Source organism: Clytia hemisphaerica, unplaced genomic scaffold, assembly GCF_902728285.1.
Source record: "Clytia hemisphaerica strain Z4C2 unplaced genomic scaffold, Clytia hemisphaerica genome assembly, whole genome shotgun sequence".
Classification (NCBI taxonomy): domain Eukaryota; kingdom Metazoa; phylum Cnidaria; class Hydrozoa; order Leptothecata; family Clytiidae; genus Clytia; species Clytia hemisphaerica.
The window spans coordinates 1,226,176-1,251,179 of NW_027103994.1; the positions used below are offsets into that span (position 1 = coordinate 1,226,176).

Here is a 25,004-nt window from a genome sequence, read left to right on the forward strand (position 1 = left end):
TTTGAAGACCTTATTGGGATCTCGGGATTTATGAATGCTCAAAATTTGTCCAACAAGGCTGTGAATATAGCCTGGAACCACTCCGAAATCGAAATAAAACGAATGAAATAAAAATGAATTTATACTAAAATCGCAATTCTGGCGCGAATTTTAGAGTGTACATAAATATCTATATATTTCAACTATTATTGTACCAGCGAATTTTGTAGAGTTCCTGCGATTCGGATGAAGCTGAAACAAAATTTAAAAGATAACAAATAGAGTTGTATGTTTTCAATTTTCTTTTCAATTCAAAAACTGATGCCGCATATTTGACGTCGAAATTGTTTCTGTAAATAATGTTAAGCTACTGATAAAAAACACGAGTTAACCAAAAAAAATACTAATTCAATGAAACTAGATTTTCTACTTTCAAGTACCGAATGATCTAGGGAAACATGCCCTTAAATGTTCTTCTCATATATGTTCTGTTGGTAAAAGTCGCACCAAATCCGTCCAAAAACTTGTCAAATTTCTTTATTCAAAAATTTATTCAAACCTCCGGTAAGCTAAGCCAGAATCGTGAAAATTCAGAACTACTATTGAAACTTATATTTTTGAATTTACGAATTTACGCCTAATTCAAAATGCCACCGTTAGCAAAAATGGAACAATCTTTATTATAATGAATGGAAAAACGTTTTAAGCGTAATATTGAAGATTGTTTTTCTTTTTGGATTGGACCTCCATGATACCGTCCATATAATCTTCATGTTGAAGTTCTGTAGCTTCCCTTCTCAACGCAATCATACCGGCTTCCACACATACAGCTTTCAGTTGTGCTCCGTTAAAATCTTCCGTACAACGCGCCAACTCTTCGAAATTGACCTGAAGAGATTAAGAGATTAAGTTAAAGGATATCAATTCACGTATTCTCTACCGTTTGTCAAGTCTAGATACTCATGTTAAATTAAGGGCTCTGACCATAGTGAATTTTTAATATTTGCCACGTACAAAATATAAATTTCTACTTAATGTAGCATACAAAACTGTGGCATGTTATACATTTTCTTTTAGGCCAATTTATCCTTGAGTCTGAAAATTTAAGAATCGCAATGAAAAAATTAGACGAAGAAGAAAATGAAGACTTTTGCGAAGAAGAGTATTTCAACTATGAAGAGCATTTTCGGCGAAGAAAAAACTTTTTGAATTTTTTTTTGCGGTAGATGGTGTATATTTTTTCATAGAAAAACAGCCATAACTTCTGATGCATTAATTTAGAAAAATTTTCCGAAAAATTTGAAACAGTTCAATTCTTCGCGGACAGTTTAATAAAACTTCAAAACAAAAAGGTTAATTACCCATTAAAACTTTTAGCACTTTTTTATAAAAGAAGGCAATGCAACATATTATTAACGTCTTTTTAAAGTTCACAGCGTCATTTTTGCAATTAAATTCTTAATTACTCTTAAGGGATTTGATTTAAAAGCAATTTGTAAAGGCAATTCTTTGTTAAAAGTGTTAAAGAACCTAAACATAACTTTTATGTTCAAATACTAAAATCAATTTTTCGACTATGGTCAAAGCCCTTAAACAGAAAGATATCAAAACAATGAAATTCTGACGTAAGAACCATGTAAGAACCCGCTTAAAGAAACCAGATACTCCCGTCATTTAGATTGAACTTTTCGAATGCTAAGCAATCCACGTCCTGCAACTCCAGAATCTCAGGGAAATTCTCTCATTAAGAAGGTTTTAACGAGAAAAAATTTCCTTGTAAATTCATTACCAGTCCCCTGAAAAGCGGACCGCGTCGATAAAGGTGTATCAGAGTTCAAAAGTACATACGTTAGAGCTGAAATTCATTTTTCTGGAATGGATTTGCAAAATACGAGCACGTGCTTCCTCCGTAGGATTGGGGAATTCGATCTTTCTATCTAAACGTCCGGATCGAAGTAAAGCTGGATCCAAGATGTCCACACGATTGGTTGCTGCGATAACCTGAAATATTTTTCAAAATTTTTGCCATAAATGCTGATTCAGAAAAAATAATTTGTATATAAATGTAATTTTCCGTTGCAAACTATGTCATGTCGGCAGCAAAAGAATTCCACAGCTTTTATCTACTACCCATCTTGAGAATTTTTAGTTTTTTAATGTCAATTTATGGGCCCGAGAATGCTCATTCAAATTCTCACCTGGATTTTGGGATATGTTCTTAGGAATTATAGAAAGCTTCCTATACTCCTTCTTCATAACTTAATTTCGACGTCTAAGGAGTTAAAGAGAGTTCTATGCAATTTTTGGCAGATTTAGATGAACAATTTTTCATATAGAAGATTAGGCTACTTCCAAAATGTTTCAGACAACCAAAAACATGTTTTTCTTAAAGAAGAAATACTAACCAACCAAAGTAATCAAAAATCGCCCCATTTCGACTCATCTACAGGTTTCAATTGTCATTTGAATCAAACAAAACCTACTATTGGGGGTCCCTTACGTTTGGGGGATATATACCGCAGTGCTTATATCTAAAACACTAATGAATGCGAAAAGGTGCAGCGTATTTTACCATTTTATCACCCAAAACTACCCAAACTTGGGTGATTGACACTTTTCCCTTTCTGTCTTATAAATAAAAAAAAAAACGCAAAAATCATCTTACTTTAATTTGTGATGTAGAGCTGAACCCATCTAATTGATTCAACAGCTCCAACATAGTACGTTGAACTTCACGGTCGCCAGCTTTCTCGCTGTCGAAACGTTTTGTACCGATAGCATCCAATTCGTCAATAAAGATGATAGCTGGAAGCTTCTCTTTGGCAAGTGCGAATGCATCTCTCACCAATTTCGCACCATCTCCGATAAACATTTGTACAAGTTGTGGACCAGCCAATTTCAAGAACGTAGCTTTTGTTTGGGCGGCACACGCCCTTGCTAGTAGAGTTTTTCCGGTACCAGGCGGGCCAAACAGAAGAACACCTTTGGGTGGTGCAACACCTGAATTGAACAGAACATAGACAGATTTTTTTCTAAGATAAATATTTGATGCAGAAATTAAACAATACATTTTCATTGAACATAATGTTAAGTGTACATAATTTCCCCTGACTAAAATTTCCCTTGTCAATTTGAACCAGATGCGGACACAAGTTTTGGTTTTTAAGTTGCTATCCAGACAATAATAAATCTCTACAACAATATACCGGATAAGGTACGATCTCAAAATTTTCTGAGGAGACTTTGAGAAGATGTGTCCATATTGAACAGGGTGTTCGTATTGAACAGGGTGTTCATATTGAACAGGGTGTTCGTTCAAATTATACAATTTTTTTCAAACAATAAAAGAATAGTATGATTACCATGAGAACATTTTAAACAGAATAAATACCTAGACGTTCGAATCGTTCTTGATGCGTCATTGGGAGGACGATAGCTTCGATCAGTTCTTGAATTTGTGTATCTAGCCCACCGATGTCACTGTATTGTTCAGTCGGCCTCTCATCAACCTCCATAGCTGAAAAAGAAAAAATTCGGACGCTGGTAAAGAGTTTATTTACAAAAAAAGTGTTCTCTGAACAACCAATGATTTACCATATATAAATTTTTAAAAGGTTCAATGACTAAGGGGGTCATTTGTAAGGAAAGTGTGTTGGATAGAAAGAAGAGAAGGAGCATATTAAGATAAAGAGATGAATGGATGGAAACTCATAGAATCAGTTCACCTAATATAAACGTCATTTCACTGTGGTGTTGAAAAGAATAGGAATTTGAGACTAATAATGATTCTCTAATAAATTAATGGCCAGAGGCCATTTGTAATGCCCTAGTAATCATGATATGATGCAGTGATTTTTAAATGAGCTGATTCTTTTAGGATTTCTATTACTAAACCACTGGTGCATAGAATGCAGAGGGGTCCAACTCCCAGCATTTTTCAGGAGGGGGGGGGGGGGGCTAAGGAACATAGCCCCCGGCGAAATTTTAAAAATGTAACCCCCTTCCTCACAAAGCAAAATATCGAAGAAATTTAGCTTGCATTACTGTTATATCAGCTCTGTCTCCAGTTCCATTACTCGACACTCAACTCCCTAGCCAGCTAGCCCCCAGAAAATAATACAGCGCTCAATCAAGCAAAAATGGTTTAGCCCCCTAAGCTCAGGGGGAATGCATGCAATGTGTTGACCCACAAAAGAATTTTGATAGTTTTTGACGTCTCGAGGTATAGGGAATATCCTAAATTTTATGGAGTTTTTAAAATACATTTTAACTTAAAATATGGGGTGATACTTTTCAAATTTTCCATACAAATAGGATTTTAAGGTTAGATTTTACTTTTCTAAAGAGTTCTCATGGTGTTGGGTACACAGCTCAAGTTTACACGAGTCAATGCCTCATAACGGGCGATAAAGATTCTTTTAACACGTCCAAAACTGGAAAATAATAAGAATTGACTATAAGAGAATGAGTGGTTTGCCTACCTTTGACACGAGCATCATATTCTGAGGGTAATGTTTCCAAGATCAAATATGAATCTTTATTAACACCAACCAGATCGCCAGGTTTCAGGTTTTCCGCATCAACTAGACCAATAACCGGTAGAAAGTAGGTTTGTCTTGTAGAAGTCTTCACTACTGCACACTTACCTAGAAAAAAAAATGATGATATTGTCAGAAAATTTTGAAAAATGTTTTGGCATACCTTTAGGTAACTGACGTAATTTTAGTACTGGGTTCAGGATTTTTTTTATTGAAAGGGAAGTACTAGAAATAACATGGTGGTATGAAGGTAGATCACCCGAATGTTCATTGAAAATATTTCGAATTGGTCTCAATGTAGTGAGCGAAGGAAGGGTTATTAATTTTAAAATAACCCAAACAATATGTTATTTTTCCATTATTATCACGGGCCATATTAAGTGTCGGAATAGACCTTTTCATATATTACATCCCAACCATCACTTGCCTCGTATTCAAACAATTACCATGGTGATTATGTCCCTTGAGACATTAAATGATATTTTTATGAATAGAAAGTAAATAAAATCCGCTAGGCGTTAATCACCATGGCAATAATTTCGAAACGAGGCAAGTGATGTTCGTAATGTAATTTATGATAAGGTCTATTGGTATCTTTCTTCAAAGTATGTTTGCTTTATTTCTACTGTTGTTTTTTATTATCAAAGGCTACAACGTTCAAATCAATTCTTTCTTACCCAATCGAAACATTCAATTTTGCTGCAAATAAGGAATTGTGACTTGGCCGGATTTTTCGAGTATAGCAAGAAAAAATGGAGTGGGGTTCTGGGGGCACTCTAAGGCCCCTGACAGGGGTTTTAGGGAATGACCAAAAAGTGTCCGGTAATTACCGATCAACAGTCGTTATTTGCAGCACAGCATTTGTATGGAATTTCTGATAAATTTAGTTTCTACCTGACTCATATACAGGTCACAGGTTTCAGATGAGATATAAGTTGCTTTCCCATCCAAGAGTTCAACTGTAGGCCCCTTAGGAGCTTTTCAAATCTTTGTGTAAGAGCGGTCTTGACCTCAAAGAAAGTCTTGTATTTTATTTTACCAATTGTCATGTATGCCTCCAGTGTTTGAAACCCTACAGGACCCTCAGATGCAGGTCTATACGCTGATCTGGAAATGGTACAGCGTAAAGCAGCTCGTTTCATCAACAACGAATGGTCCTTCAACAATGATTGAAAGGATTTTAATTGCACAACCTGCATAAAATCTCAAGCCTTGCCATGCTACATAAATTTCTGCACAAGAAAATTGCTATCCTCTCGGTATCAGGGCCGGCGAAACCGGGGGGGCTAGGGGGGGCTGTAGCCCCCCCACTTTTTTGCAAAAAAAAAAGAGCGAGAGAGAGAAAGAGAGGGTGAGAAAAAAGACTTGGCTACGTTCAACAATGAAGCCAAAACGGTTTAACAATCTTTCTTTGCTCCATATCCATATAAAAATCTAACGGATAAACTTGATTTAGATGAAGTTGGTAGAGAGTATGTGCCGACTCGAGAGCATTGCTTTAATTACTTTGGAAATTTTTAATTTTTATTACTGTATACTTACTGTTAAAGCATACTATCAATCTACTTTTACTTATGAATTTTGAAGATGTAAAAGTCCGCTTTATTTACTTAAAGGTTTCATTTTGTTATTATGTAGTAGTATATTCTTATTGGTGATTATTAGTATAAAAAAACGCCAAACTTTTTTAATTTTTTCATACCAATAACTGCACAAAAATTAAATTTAGACCACTTCTAGGCCAATGTAGTGTACTATAATTTCAAAAATTTTTCGGCCCGTCAGCCCCAACCATGGTGGGGCCTCCTTAGTCACTATATCATTTAGCCCCCTCACTTTTAAAACCGATTCGCCGGCCCTGGGTATGCTACCAAGTCATTCCAGAGATAATACTAAATTAAAGCAAACATTTGGCAGAATTTTTGCTTATGCAAACTCACTTATCCGGACAGCCACAAAAAGGTGGAACAAATTACTAACTGATTTGAGAAAGACTACAAAAGAGGATCTCTTCAGAACCAAACTTATTGAACATTTTTAGAACAATTAACTTAAACTATTGTATTGTAAAAAATTGTCACTATATTTATCATTATAATTTAGAATTGTATTGTATATTCCAAGTTCAACCTTGGCTTTAAAAATCTCAATCTAAGATTTTCAGTCTGAAACCACAACTATAGTCATTTTCGACCTCAACCAATTGGCTTTAATCTCAATTCTAAGATTTTTAGTCTTACATTTACATAAATTCTCAAAACCATCTCAGACATTCCTTTATTTGTTTTATTAAGAACATAAGGCTGGTATCATAAATAACATGGATTTTTATCTAATTCCATCCTTCATTACTTCAAGACACGGATTTCGAATTAGATTTTTTTGTAGCTTTTGCTTTGATTCCGTGTAATTTGCACAAAAAAATCAAGTACCTTAGTTCCCTTAATTTTCGCGCGCCTTTTATTTTCGCGCCTCTAATTTTTGTGCCTTTAATTTTCGCGCAGCTCGTAAAATAGAATATTTGTGCATCCTTTAATTTTCTCGCATCTTGCAATTTCTGGGATATTTTCTGAGTGTTTTTTACCATTTTAAGTGAGTTTTACTCACTTTTAGTGTGTATTCAAGCTAGATTTTACATCCCTGAGGCATATTTACCATGAATCGAGATCCCATTTTATTAAAAGAGTCCTAAGATGAGATTTCTACACGTTCAGAACGATTACTAGTTCGCGCACCCTTTAATCTTCGCGCGGCCAAGTGGACGAAAATAGGCCTATTTTGTGCCCCTTTTATTTTTGCGCACGTATTCTGTGCGAAAATAAAAGGGGCGAGAAAATTAATGGAATTAGGTAACCAAAACAGAAAGTTGCTGTGCTACAAGCAATTTTAGCTCATTTTTCCATTTTTGGCATACTGTATGGGCCCTTTATCAGCCAAAAACATAAAATGATAAGGCCATTGTATAACCTTATTTCTTTTATTGAATTTAAAGATAGAAAAACTTTTTTTGAATGAAATAAAAAGAGAAATAAAAACATCTATCGACATCTTATAATGTGTTTTTACTTCTTGAGTCTTTTTTGGCATGGGTAGTTTAATTCAAAACCTATGTATTATCAATCGCACATTACATTGTTTTACAGAAAAATTTGATTTTAAAATATAACAGAGATCATATTAAACTATTTCCTATTTGGTTTGGGGAATGTGCTCTAATCTCCCTAGTCATAAAAACAGAGATAATGCATTTGAAAAAAAGAATGGCCATATCGTGAAATCCAAGGACCGCACACAGTGACAGATAGCGTCAGGGTTGAGGTTGAGGTCGAGAAAGTATAGATTACTGTTCGAACATACATGTTTCTGATTACGAAACATGTAGTCTATACCACTAGGCCACACAGACTGCTGAGTTTTCCGAAATTCAAGGTTTTATTTAGAGTAACATATGTATTATGTGAACAGACCTTACAAGTTAGGCTAACTGTTGTGATCGCCATTCCTACATTTGCAAGGTCAGTACATCATGAAGATTTAGCCAGTTTAGGGAGTTGGAAAGGGTCCACTTATATTTCTTATATATTTGTTCTTTGGCCGGCTTAACAATTCTAAAAGCTTTTTGGGCTGACTTTTCAGTATACAGCTGTTTTAAATAGATTGTAACTTTGTGTAATATCAGTAGGTTAACTTGCATCAGTGGAGGCTAACATGCATAGCCCTCAAATGAATGACCTGGCTGGTCCTTAAAATACAAAGTTAAATCAAGTAGAGTAGAGCTGCGAGCGGAGCTGTGTAGTTCATTTGTTTTGAAATTTTGATGCTTTGATTGGTCAGTCATTGGAGGGGTATGCATGTTAGCCTCCACTGATGCAAGCTACCTGACTTCACGGTACGTTGTCTAATTCCATCGTAGCAACTATCTGGTCTTCAAAATGTTTATACATGGACATGTTCATAAATGATGAGTAAATATTGGCCTTTTGGAAACATTTGAAATGACTGTTACAATTTTACTTTATGATAAAAATGTAACAAAATTTCAGAGGTCCTCACTGCTGCAGTGGTTAAGCTATGTAGCTATGGAGGTTTGTTTCAGGGTCAGTGAAATGATAAAAAAGTAACAAGTAAGAAATAAATAAAATGATAAAAATGGCCATAACTCATGAAATATGTATTTTAAAGATGTGAAAATGTTACACATCACACGGACCTACATTAGACCTACATTATAGACCTCTCACGGACCTACATTAGACCTCTACACGGACCTCTTGCGAATGAATGAAAAAGAATGGCAACAATCGATGAAAAATCCACTGAAAATGCTGAAAAATATGGATCCTGTACCGCCAATAAATGCTTCACAAATGAAATAATAAAGGATAATGACATGTTACAATGTAGGAAATGCCAGAGATTCGTTCATTATGCTTGTTCAGAGCTTCCCGCATACCAAATTCAGCTTTGTCTGCAATACAAAAGCCGACGCTTCGAATGTAAAAAATGTGGTACAGTCACGCCAATACTTTTGGAAAAAAACAAAACAAGTAAGCAAAGAGTCAGAAGTAACCAAATAACGCAAACAATAACGGAAGCAGAATGTCAAGATGGAGGTCAGCAAATATTTGAATCTGTTTTCAACACTAGATTGCATAATCTAGAGAAGAAAATGGAGGAACTTATAGCTATGAACAAAGAAGATGTCGCTAAAGAACCAAAACGGGCAACATATGCAGATATCAGAAAGGAAGAGGTGAAGAAACAGGAGGTTATCATCAAGAAATTCATCAAAAATGAAAAAGAAGAAAGAGAAGAAGATCGCTGGAAGAACTTAACTAGATGTAACATCATTGTCCATCATTTAGGTGAAAATAAAGATGAAAATAAAGATGAGAACAAAGAGGAACAGCGGGCCGGTGACAAAGATTACGTGGAGGAAGTTGTAGGAAATCGTATGGGATTAAAGATAAATGTTGTCACTGCAGAACGAATCGGTGCTCGAAAGGATGATATGTTCAAGACGAAAAGATGGCGGCCATTGAAAGTAACGTTGGCCAATGAAGAAGACAAGAAAAGAATTATGGCCTCAGTCCATAAACTAAACGAAGATAATTTCAGTGTAACAGATGACTTCTCCAAGAAAGAACGTGAAACCATTAAAGAATCAGTGTAGCTGGAACCTCGATATTCCAGAATTAGAAAAAGCTATACCTGTTATCTTTTTTCTTTAAAGAATCAACAAGCCATCAACATCGATAAATTACACACATTCCCTCAGAAACTTTTAAAATTATCTGCCATTATGACTTTCTTGAAGCCGTTCCGAAATTAACCAATCGGGTTAGGTATCGGAATTCCTATGGGAGTTCTTTTCCGAGATTTGTAAAATAGTTAAGTCAGCAAAAAAACTTTTCCTGGGGGTTTGAGGAATAAACTGTTATCATTCGTTTTTTATTTAACCGTATATTTAAATTTGCACTCAAAAATACTTTAATAAATAAGTTAATAATATTCAAATATACTATTTTTATCTCTCAGAAAATAAACACTTACAGAACGACATAGTTTATCATTTAGACTACCCCCGTGTTTGAACCATCGTGGACGCAAAATAGGACGGAAACTAAGTAGCACCCTCAGTGCAAGATTGCCGCCTCATCTTTATTCGCCCGCACGAAAACGAGCTAGTCATTTTTTTTAGTCATTTTTTTCTTGCGTGCTCAAGGGGAAAAGGAAAGTGATCGATATTCTTTGAAGAAAAAACGTCAGAAAGAAACCCAAAGACCAAAAGATGTATTTTGTTGTTGAGAATCGATCCTGTGAAGATGAAAAAATTTCTGCGGAACGCTGAAAAACTCTAATTTCGATCTTCCTTAAGGTAAAGAGGTTGCGAGATTTGGGCTAGCGAGGCAAAAATCGCTAAAAAACTGGTAAAATCGTAATCCTCAAAAATCAAAGTTCCAGCCTCACTGAGAATGGCATGAAAAAGCTAAAGAGAAAACGAAGAATGAGAAGGATGAATGCTGTGTATGGAAAGTGAGAGGTAGCCCTTGGGCTAAGCTCTACTTTAAGAAAATATGTAAAAAGACCGTTATTGATGAACTGTGAATTTGAATTAGATTGTTTCATAGAGGTCAATAGACCTGCGAAATATACTCCTATAATAATTATTAGTTTCATGCACCAATGGCTGCTCATTGATAAATAAGTAACATTTTAAATCCTTGAAATTGATACTTTTAAGAGCCCTTGAACCATACAAAATCCAAGTAAAATCATTTTTCTTTTGTGGTTTATTGAACAAAATAGGTTGGAATTGTGCTTTTATATATTTTTTTTCATTGAATATACTTCAACCCCAACACGAAATTGCAATAAACAGCTTCTGGACGTTTTAAATATTTGAGAAAATAATCAGAGGGAAATTGCAAACCCACCTTGAAGAAAACAACCTATACAATCCAACACAACACGGTTTCAGACCAGGGCGATCTTGCTTGAGTCAACTATTGGCTCATGTAGAAAGACTGATATCTCACCTACAAAACAATGAAAGTGTTGATGTAATCTACAAGCTAAAAATCAATGGAATCAAAGGACAACTATTGAACTAGATACAATCCTTCCTTACTGAGAGATACCAAAAAATTTCCATAAACACGTTCCTGTCAGATGAAGCGAAAGTTACGAGCGGAGTTCCACAAGGCTCAGTTCTGGGCCCCCTCTTGTTTCTGGTAATGATTAGTGACATCAACAAAAAGATTAAACATTCCATCCTCTCATCTTTTGCTGAAGACACAAGACTTATGAAGGCAATATCTTGCGCTGCAGCTGTGAGTCTGCTTCAAGATGATCTAGACATTGTCTATGACTGGACATCCATCAACAATATGGAGCTCAATGGAAAAAAGTTTGAACACATTGCATATGGAAATAATGAACAACTGAAAGTACACTCAGTCTACAAATCAGATGTACAGCAGCCAATCGAAATAAAAAGTGCAGTGAAAGACCTGGGTATCCTACTCTCAAACAACCTGTCATATGAAATGCACATTCAAACGATCACTGACAGAGTCAAGGGTATAAGTGCCTGGATATACAGAACCTTCAAGTCCAGAGATAAATCAGTAATGATTACTCTTTGGACATTGTTACTTCAACATCTGGAATACTGCTCCCAGCTATCATAGTGTCCTCCCCCCCCCTTTATAAAGGGGGGGAAACCAATTTTCCAATTTTGAATGGGTGAGGGGGGGAAATGAAAATTTGAATAGTAAAGAGGGGAAAAAAAGAGGGGGGAAAACATCGATAGTTGGCAAATTTGGTGGGGGGAAGTGTGAAGTCACTTCAACTTTATCTCAGCAACCAAGGTTAGTCCACATGATATCATGTGATTAGATCATGATTGAAAAATTAACCAATTTTCGTTCTATTTTGTCTCGTATTCCTTTTGTAGCAAAATTTTATGTTTGTGTCAGGTTGAAATTTGAGAAATTTATATCGGTATATGGGGGGAACTGATATTTTCAGAATTTTCTGGGGGGAAAGCAAAAAAGAGGGGGGAAACTAAAAAACCGAAAAGTCATAGGGGGAAAAAAAAGAGGGGGGAGATTAAAAAAAATCAAGAATTTGGTGGGGGGAACAAACCCTGGAGGATACTATGGCTATGGTCTCCTACAAAGCGATCCCTGATGCAAGAACTGGAGTATCTGCAAAAATCCTTTATAAAAGGGATCCAACTTCCACCCAATTTGAATTATTGGGAGAAGCTCAAACACCTCAATATGTACAGTCTCGAGAGAAGACGCGAAAGATACCAAATTATATATACATGGTGTATAATCGAACAACTGGTGCCCAATTTTAACTATGGTGAAAGGGAAGGCGGTATTTATTCATATACAAACCAACGCCTGGGAAGAAAATGCGACCTCAAACCAGTGAATAACGAACAAGAACATTTGGAAGAGCTGCCTTTCAGACACCGGTCCAAAATTATTCAATGTGTTACCAAGAAAAATACGTGACATGACCAAATGTTCCAAAAATTCCTTCAAAAAACAACTTGATCAATTTCTCCAAGATGTTCCCGACCAGCCACTGCTCCCTGCCTATCTCCCTTACAGGATGGCTGACTCGAATTCAATTGTTGAAATGGTCAAACACCGGACCCCACGGGTTGAGTGAGCAGAGAATTTGCTGAAACACATCAAAGATGAAATCTGAAAACGTATATAGAAGGCCTTTCCTCTTAGGAGAGCTGATTCAAATAGCATCAAAGTCATGGTCCATCGTCGGATTTCTCAAATTGGATGATTGTTGAGACGAACAAAGAAGCCTTCAAAAAGTATCAAAAAGTAAGTAAAAGAGTCTCAATTTGATTAAAATGTAACAGTAGTTCATGAGTACAAACAAACATGAGTCTAAACTTGAAGTATAGACCCTGTTTGTTACAGATTTACCATTTTAAAATTGACAAAGGAAGCATGACAATGCAAAAAATATGATATTGGTCTTAGGGTTAATTTAGGTTAAAGAAATAGCATTCTTGTCACCATTTAAATTTCTTTAATGGCCTTTTAACAAGTCCGCACCTTGTTCGGTACCGTAACTTGGTCTAATGTCGACATTACTCTTCTAATTTTGACATCCTTTTTTAGAGATATGAATGATAGAAAGGTCGGAATCGCTGATTGAAACTTATCTTTTTTGCTAAGCAATCAGTTGAGGAGTCCATCAGTGATTTCGACCTTCCTATTATTCCTATCTCTAAAGAAGGATGTCAAAATTAGAGGAGGGATGTCGACATTAGACCAAGTTACAGTACTAAACAAGTTTGTGGTGTTACATTTTTACCCAAATGAAACGTTTTTGGAAATTAAAGACATATTTCTAAAGGTCATTTAATATTTCCCTTAAACAGGGCCTTTTTTGGTGAGATTGACATGCTATTTGCAATTTGCTAGTTGCTGATACTGTTACTATTTCATCTTTTTCTTAGCCGTAGACCCTGTTACGCTATGACAGTTAGTCACACTAGGAAATCTAGCTTTCAGAAAAAACAACATCGGGGGGGTCTTGCAGTTACTCCTTGACACTATGTGGAGTAACTGCAATTTTGGACATTTTCTTCAGACACCACCACCCTTGCAGTTATTCCATAGTGTACTAACTGATTTTACCCTCAAAATTGGTGTATACCACCCCAAAAATGCCAAATTTGGCAATTTTTTCACTGAATTCCTCATTTTTGATACCATTTTACTGGGTACGTCTTATTAACGACCATTCAAAAGTTAAATATCTCAACCATTTTCCAAGTTTGTTAAAATATCTTTCATGCCTTGATTGAAGAAAAAATTTTGTGATTTTTTTGACTTTTGAAAAAAATGATTTGAATTTTTTTGCTTCTGGAATTTTTGAAAACCTAAAATTTTAAGTGAAAAATTGAAAAATGTGCTCACTTAATACACCATATTTTCCCAAAATCGACAATTTTGGGCTTAGGCACCACCCATGTTGCAGTTAGTCCACTGGTGGAGTAACTGTTTTCCCAAATTTTGGTTTATATACCACCACGGTAGTAATTGTCATAGTGTTTATATAATAACTGCATGACCCCCCCTGTTCAACAACAAGGATGAGAGTTACCTGAATCAAGTTCGCAAGACAATATTAATTAAAACTTGAAAGTTGGAAACAAAATAAAACGTGCAGCAGCCAAAATCAACCAACCAAAATTTGTCATTCAATTCCCGAGACAGCGCTTCGATTTTTAAGGCCTTGTTTATACGCTAAAGTAAAAACAATTACGCACATGTAAATGGGTCATTGTTTGAGGTCCGGCAAAATTTCCGGGAGATAGCATATCCGGCAGTGCGCGGATCTAGGTGGGTTCCGCCTCCCCCGTAGATCTTTTTCTTGGTAAGTTGATCTTCAAATTAGTTTTCAAGGTTGGCTTGGCTCAAATTTTTTCATCTATGGCTCAAATTTTAGGCAATTTCTCAAAGTTTTTGAAAATGTTAATTTCATTAAAAAGCGCCGGGTTATTTTTTCATGAATCCCTTTAGAAGTTTTGCGGTGCATTTTTTTGCTTGAGAGTCAAGTAAACGATATAGCGCTTTCGCAGCATTAATCTTTGATACGCATTTTGGCGGGACGCTAGTGTGGCTAACTGTATGACCCTTTATTGATTTTTTAATGGATAAAACTAAACATTTGAAGAAAATTGAACAATGGAAACAACATTGATTTTTTTTATTGATAAAAAAGTTACAATTGTTACATTTTTATCAATAGCAGACCTTTGAACACATATTTTTTTCTGAAACCGCTTCTAAGTTCTGCTAAACAATAATTGTCACCCGTTCACAAATTTTGAAATCTCAAATTTGATTTGTTACAAAATTATCCACTTTTTTGCTGATTTTTGCCATTTTTCAAATGTTTCCATTTTACTCACCATTTATGAACATGTCCACATAAAAACTTTTGAATAAGCTGTTTAAAAAATCACTTACTACTTTGTAACTATCTTGCAGACCAGATAGTTGCTATGGCAGGATTAGACAACATTTCAACATTACATGAAGATTTGATACATATTCCTTGAAAGCTCACTGAATTCTGCTAGGACCCTGCCGACGCACCGGACTTAACGAACACCGGACACGCGAAAGTCCGGTGTAAAATGAGAATTTTTTTTACCACCGGACAATCTCTACACCGGACTTAAGAAAGTCGTATGTCCGGTGTTGGAGAAGGATATTTTTTCCACCGGACAATCAAAACACCGGACATGACCAGTCCGGTGCGTCCGGACTGTTTCTTAATTTTTTGTTTCATAAATGTCCGGTGTCCGAAATTCCCTGTATGCAACACCGGACTGACACCGGACTTATTATGTCCGGTGTAGCGAAAGGATACTTTTTACCACCGGACAAATACACCGGACAGTCCGGTGCGTCGGCAGGGCCAAAAAAAAAAGTAAGAAAAAAAGTTTCCGGAAATCGGCCGGGTGAACTTTTTTTTAGAAAAAAATATATCTCACCCGGCCGCAAATAGAAAAAAACTTTTTTTTTTGTGCAATCGAAGAAAGAAAACTTTTTTTCAAACTGAATATTTCAGACAAGTAAGCTAAAGAACGCAAAACGTTTTCTCAACATTATTTAGTTCTTCGTAGTAACAATATGTATTAGTTGTGCACGATCCATTTAACGATTGTATTCAAAGATTTACGTATGTCACTTGTGTTTTGAAAAAGAAAATCTTCTGTCACAAATGTTTTCTACTTTCCTGTTTTATGTTGTTGTGAATAGAATTACCTTAGAGTACAGCTTCTTCTTAAAATTTCGTTTTTTCAAGTAAAGAGACATCGAACCTGGATTATTTTTTCGTACACGTCAATTAGAGTTTTTCTAGGAAAATTGAAAAAAAAAAATATTTTCCGGCCGCCCGGGTGAGATTTTTTTTCGTCACCCGCATTTCCGGAAACAAAACTACTTTTTTTTTTGGCCCAGGGTCCTATTCTGCTCTATTGATTGATGTTGTTGACCAAAATCAATAATTTATATTTGACAAAAGAATATACAATGACACAGTCTTGTAGGAGCTCTAAAGTCCTCTTATCTCAGGAATTGGATAACAATTTTTGTATCGCCATGATCTAGAAAGAAAGATCCAAATAAGTTGGCACAATTTTTATACCTTTTCTTTGAGAATCTAAATCTACATTTGCACCATCTATTTCCTCTTGATCTTGGGGATCAACATCTAAAATCTCCACTACATTGGATACCAAGTACGGTAAAGTTTTATTTACTTTAATTTTCTCTGTATTCTCTTTTATTTTATCTTTCATAGCTTGCTGTTCGTGGGAGACTCGTAAAATATCATTCCTCATGATTTTGATTTCATTATCAAGAAGACGTGTTCTTCTTAACAGTTCATCATTTGACATACGCAGCACCTCAGCATCAAGTCCTTCTTCAGCATTCTTAAAGATCTCTTTGTCTTCCAACGATGTTGTCATTTTAGTTATTGAAAATAAAGAACAAAATGTCTGCAAGTCGTTTGCTTCCCTTTTTCGATGTCTTCCGTTCAGTCGCTGGCCGCGGTGTTTTTTGTTATGGGTGGTTGTGGGTCATGGCTTTTAGATGATGATTTTGCAGATTGAAAGCTAGGCTGTGCTCGATCGAGAACAATAAAAATGTAGGTACACAGCCTAGTGAAATCGAAACCGAAACCGGATTTTTTTTCGAAATATTTTTGGACTTTTTTCTCGTCGGACAGTCGGACCAGGTAGGACACGAAAATGGCCTATATTCTTATGGTGAAAATTGAATATTTTTAATTGAACATTTTTAAGGTATCAATGGTTTTTATTTGTCTGAGAGGTGAACGATCGAGTCGTTTGTTTACCCCAGAGCAGGTTGCATTGAAGGATCTGAAATTGACAGAGATCTTGATTGACAGTTACATCAATATGCCTTCTTACCTGTCTAGGACCCTGCCGACGCACCGGACTTAACGAACACCGGACACGCAAAAGTCCGGTGTAAAATGAGAATTTTTTTTACCACCGGACAATTTCTACACCGGACTTAAGGAAGTCGGATGTCCGGTGTCAGAGAAGGATATTTTTTTCCCACCGGACAATCAAAAACACCGGACATGACCAGTCCGGTGCGTCCGGTGTTTCTTAATTTTTTGTTTCATAAATGTCCGGCGTCCAAAATTCCCTGTATGCAACACCGGACTGACACCGGACTTACTGTGTCCGGTGTAGCGAAAGGATACTTTTTGCCACCGGACAAATACACCGGACAGTCCGGTGCGTCGGCAGGGTCCTACCTGTCTTTAAAAATATAAATAAAAGTAATCACGGAAAAGGACGCGAAAAAAAAAGACATAAGTGTGAGAACAGAGTAATCAAACTCGTTAGAAAAAGTACCATTAGAAGTCATAAAAAATCAACCTGAATAAATGCAATCGAAATTCCAGAGAACTTCGTAATTCCCCAAACAACATTACATTACTATGTCAAACTCCCATCACATAGATTTTACAATTACGTCAGAGTAGACTACGCTCGCCACCGAAGAGGTTTATTTGGAAAGGGTAATTATATTTTATTGTTCGCTTTCTTTTTTAAAGATTCGCCGGGTTGGAAAAGTATGAATTTCTTTGTACATATTTTACCTACCCCAAATATTTAGGAGGCTGAGTTTTAAACGAATCGTCAAGTTGAAACGAACGATAAATGTATCAAGGTCTGTTTTATTTACCCCCTGGTGACTTAACAAAAGAGACTTAACTCGATGTTACAATCCAATTATTGAAAGTTTGTCTCAGCCTTTTTATAATGAGCGAGACATACGTTCTCTGATTGCGCAATTTTTATATTGACATTTTCGAGGCATTTTGATGTAACTGCTTGAGACGTCCGTACCGTGCGTGGTGAGTGGTCCTAAATCCAACAGCCCTGCCTAATTCTTATCCCCCAAGTAACTGCTATGAAAAAAAATTCTATGTTTACAAACATTCTCCAAGTTGAACAATAAACTAATACAAGAACTCTTGAATCAAAATATCTAACAAGATGATGGCTATAATGTCAAGATGTCAATTAATGTAATTTAAAAAGTGTGAGTTGTAAAAATAATTATCTTTTGTTCTGGATTCAGTTCATTCCTTTTTTTGATGCTGTTACTATTGTTGTCATTTATGACGTTTGTACTATATTGCAATAAAAGATTATGTCTCGTATAACATAAGAAGAAGCAATAGACCTTTTTTCAAAGAGGACGTCCTGTTGAATAATTATGTAGTCCAGCCATAATAACAATGATAGAGCCATGCATAATTACTGTATCATGCATATTGTAATAATTATGCATGGTTTTATCATTGTTTTTCTGCTGGACTACATAATTATTCAACAGGGTGGCCTCTTTGAAAAAAGGTCTATTATATATTGTTCTTTGGCTCAATTGGTTCAGTGTATCAAATCTCAGTTTAGTTGACACTTTGATATCTTCGTTGCGTCACAACAATGAAAGGTTTGTTTTCATTTTAGTTTGTATCTTTGAAAGACCCCATCAGTGCGTCACAAACCGCCATATAAACAAAACTCAACATTCTCACAAAAGTTGTCTTTTTGATTTCCCAAACATTCGTCTACTGTAAAGCGTTCACTTCCACAATAATTTATGTAAATTGCAATTTCGGTCAGTCCACAGTCGGCTTCAACATATACACGTGTTTTTATTTACGTGACCGAAGTGTCTACTAAAAGAATCCGGGGGTAAGCAACACAGCAGATTATTCGTAAAGTAAAGAAATATCTTTTGGAATTGACAATCAAATATAATATATTATATTATATTTCCAGGGCTACAAATAAATATTTTTAGTCAATCGGACATCATGTCCGACAGAAATGAAATCCTGTCGGTTATTCAGTGTATATTTTTTTTAAAGTTACGAAGAAAGCGAGTAGGAAAAATAAAAGTTACCTTTAAACAGTTTGTTACTGTATATAACAGAGAAATTGATTCGATAAAAGTGATCTTAGAAACACCTTTGGAAGTTACGAAGAAAGCAAGTTGATAAAAGTTAACTTGAAACACTCTTAATAGTAACGAAGAAAGCGAGTTGGTAAAAGTGATCTTAGAAACACTCTTAATAGTTAAGAAGAAAGCGAGTTGATAAAAGTTAACTTAGAAACACTCTTAATAGTTACGAAGAAAGCAAGTTAATAAAAGTGATCTTAGAAACACTCTTTTTAATAGTTAAGAAGAAAGCAAGTTGATAAAAGTTAACTTAGAAACACTCTTAATAGTTAAGAAGAAAGCGAGTTGGTAAAAGTTAACTTACAAACACTCTTAATAGTAACGAAGAAAGCGAGTTAAAAGTGATCTTAGAGACACTCTTAATAGTTAAGAAGAAAGCGAGTTGATAAAAGTTAACTTAGAAACACTCTTAATAGTTAAGAAGAAAGCAAGTTGATAAAAGTTTACTTAGAAACACTCTTAATAGTTAAGAGAAAGTGAGTTGATAAAAGTTTACTTAGAAACACTCTTAATAGTTACGAAGAAAGCGAGTTGATAAAAGTTAACTTAGAAGCACTCTTAATAGTTACGAAGAAAGCGAGTTGATAAAAGTTAACTTAGAAACACTCTTGAAAGTTATGAAGAAAGCGAATTGATAAAAGTGATCTTAGAAACACTCTCGAAAGTTACGAAGAAAGCGAGTCGATAAAAGTGATCTTAGAAACAAAGAAGGTTACGAAGAAAGCAAGTTGACAAAAGTAATTTAGAAACACCCTTAAAAGAGTTACAAAGAAAGCGGGCTGATAAAAGTGATCTTAGAAACAAAGAAAGTAACGAAGAAAGCAAGACGATAAAAGTTAGCTTAGAAACACTCTTGAAAGTTATTAAGTAAGCAAGTTGATGAAAATGGTCTTAAAAAAACTCTTGAAAGTTATGAAGAAAGCGAGTCGATAAAAGTTTAACTTTGAAACACCCTTGAATGAAAGTTACGAAGAAAGCGAATTGATAAAAGTGATCTTAGAAACACCCTGAAAGCTACAAAGAAAGCGAGTATTAAAAGAATATGCTAAGTAGGAGACAGGGGTGTAAGAGATTTATTTTCAACTCTCAAGTTAATGGTTTATTCCTTTTTTCATTCGGACATCATGACCGACACAAAAGATTTTCAGTCGGTCAAATAGCTTTTTCAGTCGGACATTGACCGATGACTGACGCTTATTTGCAGCCCTGTATTTCCTTAATTAAAAAATCAAAAATTCATTTTTCATTCGCGAAAAATAAAAAAATAAAAATAATGAATTAATATTACATACTAAGACGCCCCCGTTTTTTACTCTCGTTTAAATTCCGATCTCGAAACTTGCAAAACGCCCATCCGCCCAATATCCACCCAATCAGCTTAAATTCACTTTAATTGTCCTTTGACTTTCAGAAAATAGTATTTAAAAATTATGAATTTATAATAATTACAAAAAACAAAAAGTTTGATACTTCATCAGTGGAATATTCAATAAATTCCTAGTTTCAATTTTCAGTGGGCGTTTTTCTAGGGCTTTGTTTATCGCGCAATTTTTGCGTCACAAACTTTCTTGGCCGCTCGTAATAATTATGCATTGCCAAATTTGGTTCTCCATTGTCAAGTCAGGATCAATGGTGACGTCACCTAAGCATAAAAAAGTAAGGATTTCGTCAGTTTTATGCATATATTAATTTGCAAGATATTCTATTCGCCGCGCGAGTGCACTTTTCGTAGACTAGTCAGAATACTTTTTTTTACTCGCGGGATTGATGGTAACTTTTCATCTTTGTTATTTTTTAAATGAAGCACAACCGAGAAAAAAACGAAACTTCAGAAAGTTGCGTATTTCCAGTGAGTAAACGATTCTGACAATTAAAAAAGTTGATGATGATGATTTTTTTTCGGTCAGGCAAATGTCTCGTATTGGGGGTTCTAGTCTTGACCCCTAAGCCTACGCGAGATTGAAGCGTTTGGGTAAACGAGACAAAACTCCAAAAAAGCTGGTGTTTTGAAGCGCCTCCGTGCGATCGAAATATCGCTGTTTGTGACGCACTGCCCATCGGATTTAAGCAGGACTGTCGAATTTAGGACCACTCACGGTACGTGTCGATGGTTGTTTGAGTGAGAGTGTGTGCAATCTCTTTGCAGTGTTTGATAATATAGTATTTATATAGGTACAATCGTATCTTTTTACAGGGTTTTTTGAATACTCATATTCATGGTCTTTTCAGGTATTTTCATTTCTATCGTTTGATATCGTGTGTCGATCGTATCAATATTTTGGGTTGTTTTCATTGATTGGTTTGCTCTAATTATTTATTACACCACTTATTTAACCAGTATTTGTTTCTGAAATGTATTTACATTAATTAAGTATTGTTATTATAAGATTGTATTTTAAGCCAGTTAGAGGAGCCTTCCAAAACTCAGACTTGCCGTGCCGTTAAAAAAAAAGGATTGTCGATTGTCGATGACCCCTTAATTGGGCAGTTCCAGAAAAAAGCCATTACCCCCCTGTGGACGACAGGGTTTTTTTTCACTTGGTAGTGAGGATCTTATCGCGATTCTCTACGGAAAACACCAGCTTTTTGCTGATTTTTGCCTCGATTGCCCAAAACCCGCAACCTTTTTAGCTTGAGGGAAGACAAAAATTAGAGTTTTTGGGTTTGCCAAAAAAACGTCTAGTCAAAATTTTTTTATCTTCACAGGATCCATTCCCAACCTCGAAAGACATCTTTTTGTCTAGGGTTTTTTTTGGCAAGTTCTTCCTTTGAAGAATATCGATCACTTTTGTTTTCCCCTGAAGGCCGCGAGAGAAAAAATATAGACCTTTTTTCAAAGAGGCAACCCTGTTGAATAATTATGTAGTCCAGCCATACAAACAATGATACAGCAAAGCATAATTACTGTTTCATGCATATCGTAATAATTATGCATGGGTGTATCATTGTTTTTCTGCAGGACTACATAATTATTCAACAGGGTGGCCTCTTTGAAAAAAGGTCTATTACGGCTCGCGCTCTCTAGGCGAGCAGCAGCCTAGACTCGCTTTCGTTTTTTTGGAGGTACATTATTTGAAGATAAATGGTTATGCATTGTTTGATAAAAGCATCATAAATTGGGTGTCAGGGTCTGATTCAAGTGGGTTTATGTTGGGTGGCTGTTTTGATCTTAAATATGGTAGAGACCAATGATGTTATCTTTAAAAACTGAATATATTGAACATAAAAGACATCTGTCTGAATAAATCCTACTTCCATATTAAGTTGATCCTCGTGTGTTAACATATCAGTATAAGAGATTCATCCTTCATGTCTTGTTATGATCAGGCTTCTACTCATCCTTGCTGGAGAGAACAGGTGCCGTGGTATAGTGGTAGTCGACCTTGGCTTCTGTGCAGGAGGCCAGGGTTCGATTCCCACTCACGGCAGTTCACTTGGCAAGTGAACGTTCCTTCGCCTGTGTTAACCCATGCCATGTGAGGTGAATTGGGTAGTCAGTTCAAGGTGCATTAGTAAGCGTCTATAGTTGCGAGAATAGGCCTCTAAAGCCTCCTGCAACTCAACCAAATAGAAAAAAAAATAGAACAGGCTCTTATAAAAACACATGGCAGGGAGGAGAGCTCGCTCAGGCCCATTCTTCCACCAAGGACCCAAAGAAGGAGTGCACAGGGGGGACAATGGAGATCAAGACTCTCAGACACAAACATATGATCTCCATTGCAGAGGGCAAGATGGTAGACCTAGCTATCAATCATAAAATATAATATACATGTAACAAACTTACTATGTACATAATATATAACACTTTCATATAACATATGATACATACAGAAGATACAATGATAAAACATGAAGATTTATAAAATCTATACCCAACATTTAGAATTTCATGCCAATCAGTGTCTTTCAAATTTTGCATTGGTAATATCCCGATCAATTTTCAAGATCATAATAGAAGTTGGGTATGATGTTTGGGGTATTTCCCTTAATTGATTCAGCAATGTCCTGCCCTCCTGAGATAAGGTCCAAGAATTCTGAGGCTTCTGATTTGTGCAGAATATTTGTTGCCTGCCTATAAATAATAAGGTTTTTTGCATAAAGTAGAAGAGCTTCTTTGACTCCATTTGAAAATTCAAGTATTGCCTTTTTTAACATTGGAGATATGTCGTTCCTTAGATAAAATGCAACACCTCCATTATCTCTGCCATATTTTAATTTGATGCAATTTCTATCCTTACGGCAAAGCAACTAATTTCAAGCTCTGCTTTCTTGTGCAAAGATGGTAGCCATGTCTCAGTTAGGCCCATAACAATGTGGCTTTCTGAATGAAGAATTTTCGCCAGTAGAGGAACTGATGATTGAGTGGTTTGGGGACATAAATATTCGTTAATGAAAAAAGTATTCATTGGTGTTTTATCCTTTGTTCGTTGCAGTGAAATTAGTATTGGTTGCATAGTTCGTTCCCTCCCCCCTTTCTTAAGGGTGGATGACACCTTCCGAAAAGTTGAAGAAGGGGGATCAGAAATTTTCATAAAAAAGGGGGGGGGGGGTAGCAAGGAAGGGGGGGGGTGATAGCAAGGAAAGGGGGGTAGTTTAAGAAGGGGAGCTTACATATATACTGTTGATTTTTTTCAAGCACAGATTATGAAATTTGGTCTTCATGAAATGAAGTTTTCTGTTAGAGAAGTCTGAGTCAAAAAGAAGAAAGAAGTTTATTATTTTGCTTTCTCTCTAAGATATTTCACCATATATTTGTTAGCTATTTTTGTCCAAAATCTTTTGGGGATATAAATTAAAGGTTAGGGGGATGCCAAGAAGGGGGGGTCAGACCCCTTTCCGCACTATGGGTTGAGTGAGTGGATAGTCCCGAAATTGGGGCTGTTGTTGGTCGGGGGGGGGGCAGTCGGATTTTGGACTGACGGTATGTGCGGGCTAAAAATTGGCATTCAAAATTGCACCCTTACAGTGCAGTGGTTTTTCCCGAAAAATACACCCTTACAGGGCATTTTTTCGCCAAGTTGAATACCCTTACAGTGCAGTCTAGCTTTTTTCCCTGAAGTGATTGAAATGGGTCAAACAAAGATTTCGTTTGTGAATTTAGGTGTGAATTTTCTATACAGTATATATGTAATTTTGCATCTAAAAAGGGATCCAATAGGTACTTGATCCAATATTTGAAAAGAATTAGGTAATAAGGGGATTGAATCCCTTAAAAAAACTTTGACTGGAAAATTTCATTTTTGTTAGAATTTAGAAATTCGTACAGTGCAGGCGGCAAAAAACCCACCCTTACAGTGCATTTCGGATGCCTTGAAAAACACACCCTTAGTGCCCGCACATACCTGTCAGTCATTTTGCTTGGCTGCCCCCCTGTATTAAAACATTCACCTTTTCTGATTGAGGAAGATTTGGTACAGATTTTTGGATGCTTGAAACGACAATTTTTGCCTGTGATGCCATATTTAACAAATTGTAATTGTAAAATTGATTTCAATTCAAAGTTTAATTCAGTGAATCTGATCTTGCTTGGCTTGATCCTTTATATAAAAAAGTTCTGGTGATTTAATTCTACCAACAGGGACAAAAAAACTTATTGTTAAAAGTTGTAGAAAGTTATTGTAGTTTTGTTTTTTTGTATACAGGAAGCCCTAAGCAAGTCTTTCTTCTTAGCCAATACAGAAAAGCTTGAATAACTGGGAGGTTTTGATCATGTCAACAGTGAGACCTTAAGACATTAGGGTGACATCCAAAAATCATTTCAACACTTTGATTCAGCACTTTGAATTAATATTGATGGTCATAATTTCATGATTGCCAGGGCTATGAAGATTTCGCTGATTGTATTTCAATTTGTTTAGAAATCTCAAGAAAATATTTATTTGTATATGAGTGTAATGACTTTACCTTGTCC

At 35.8% G+C, this 25,004-nt stretch overlaps 1 protein-coding gene across 1 annotated transcript; it reads right to left on the reverse strand.

The window, feature by feature from the left end:
• Positions 1 to 263: 263 nt before the first annotated feature.
• LOC136811261 (26S proteasome regulatory subunit 6A-B) lies at positions 264 to 16,653 on the reverse strand. The gene is made up of 6 exons (XM_067067876.1): positions 16,227 to 16,653; positions 4,461 to 4,625; positions 3,371 to 3,496; positions 2,645 to 2,979; positions 1,828 to 1,980; positions 264 to 867 (listed from the first exon to the last, which is right to left on the reverse strand). Exons 1-6 carry the CDS (start codon positions 16,549 to 16,551, stop codon positions 682 to 684), a joined length of 1,290 nt encoding a protein of 429 aa, XP_066923977.1. The 5' UTR covers positions 16,552 to 16,653; the 3' UTR covers positions 264 to 681.
• Positions 16,654 to 25,004: the final 8,351 nt, after the last annotated feature.

Bases quoted from the DNA above. Each gene is read 5' to 3' on its own strand.
- LOC136811261 (XM_067067876.1), bottom strand. From the start codon at position 16,551: ATGACAACATCGTTGGAAGACAAAGAGATCTTTAAGAATGCTGAAGAA. The intron at 4,626-16,226 runs GTATAAAAATTG...TTTTTTTTCTAG, and splicing joins TTTAGATTCTCAAAGAAAAG to GTAAGTGTGCAGTAGTGAAG. The intron at 868-1,827 runs GTATGTACTTTT...TAATCTCTTCAG, and splicing joins AAATGAATTTCAGCTCTAAC to GTCAATTTCGAAGAGTTGGC.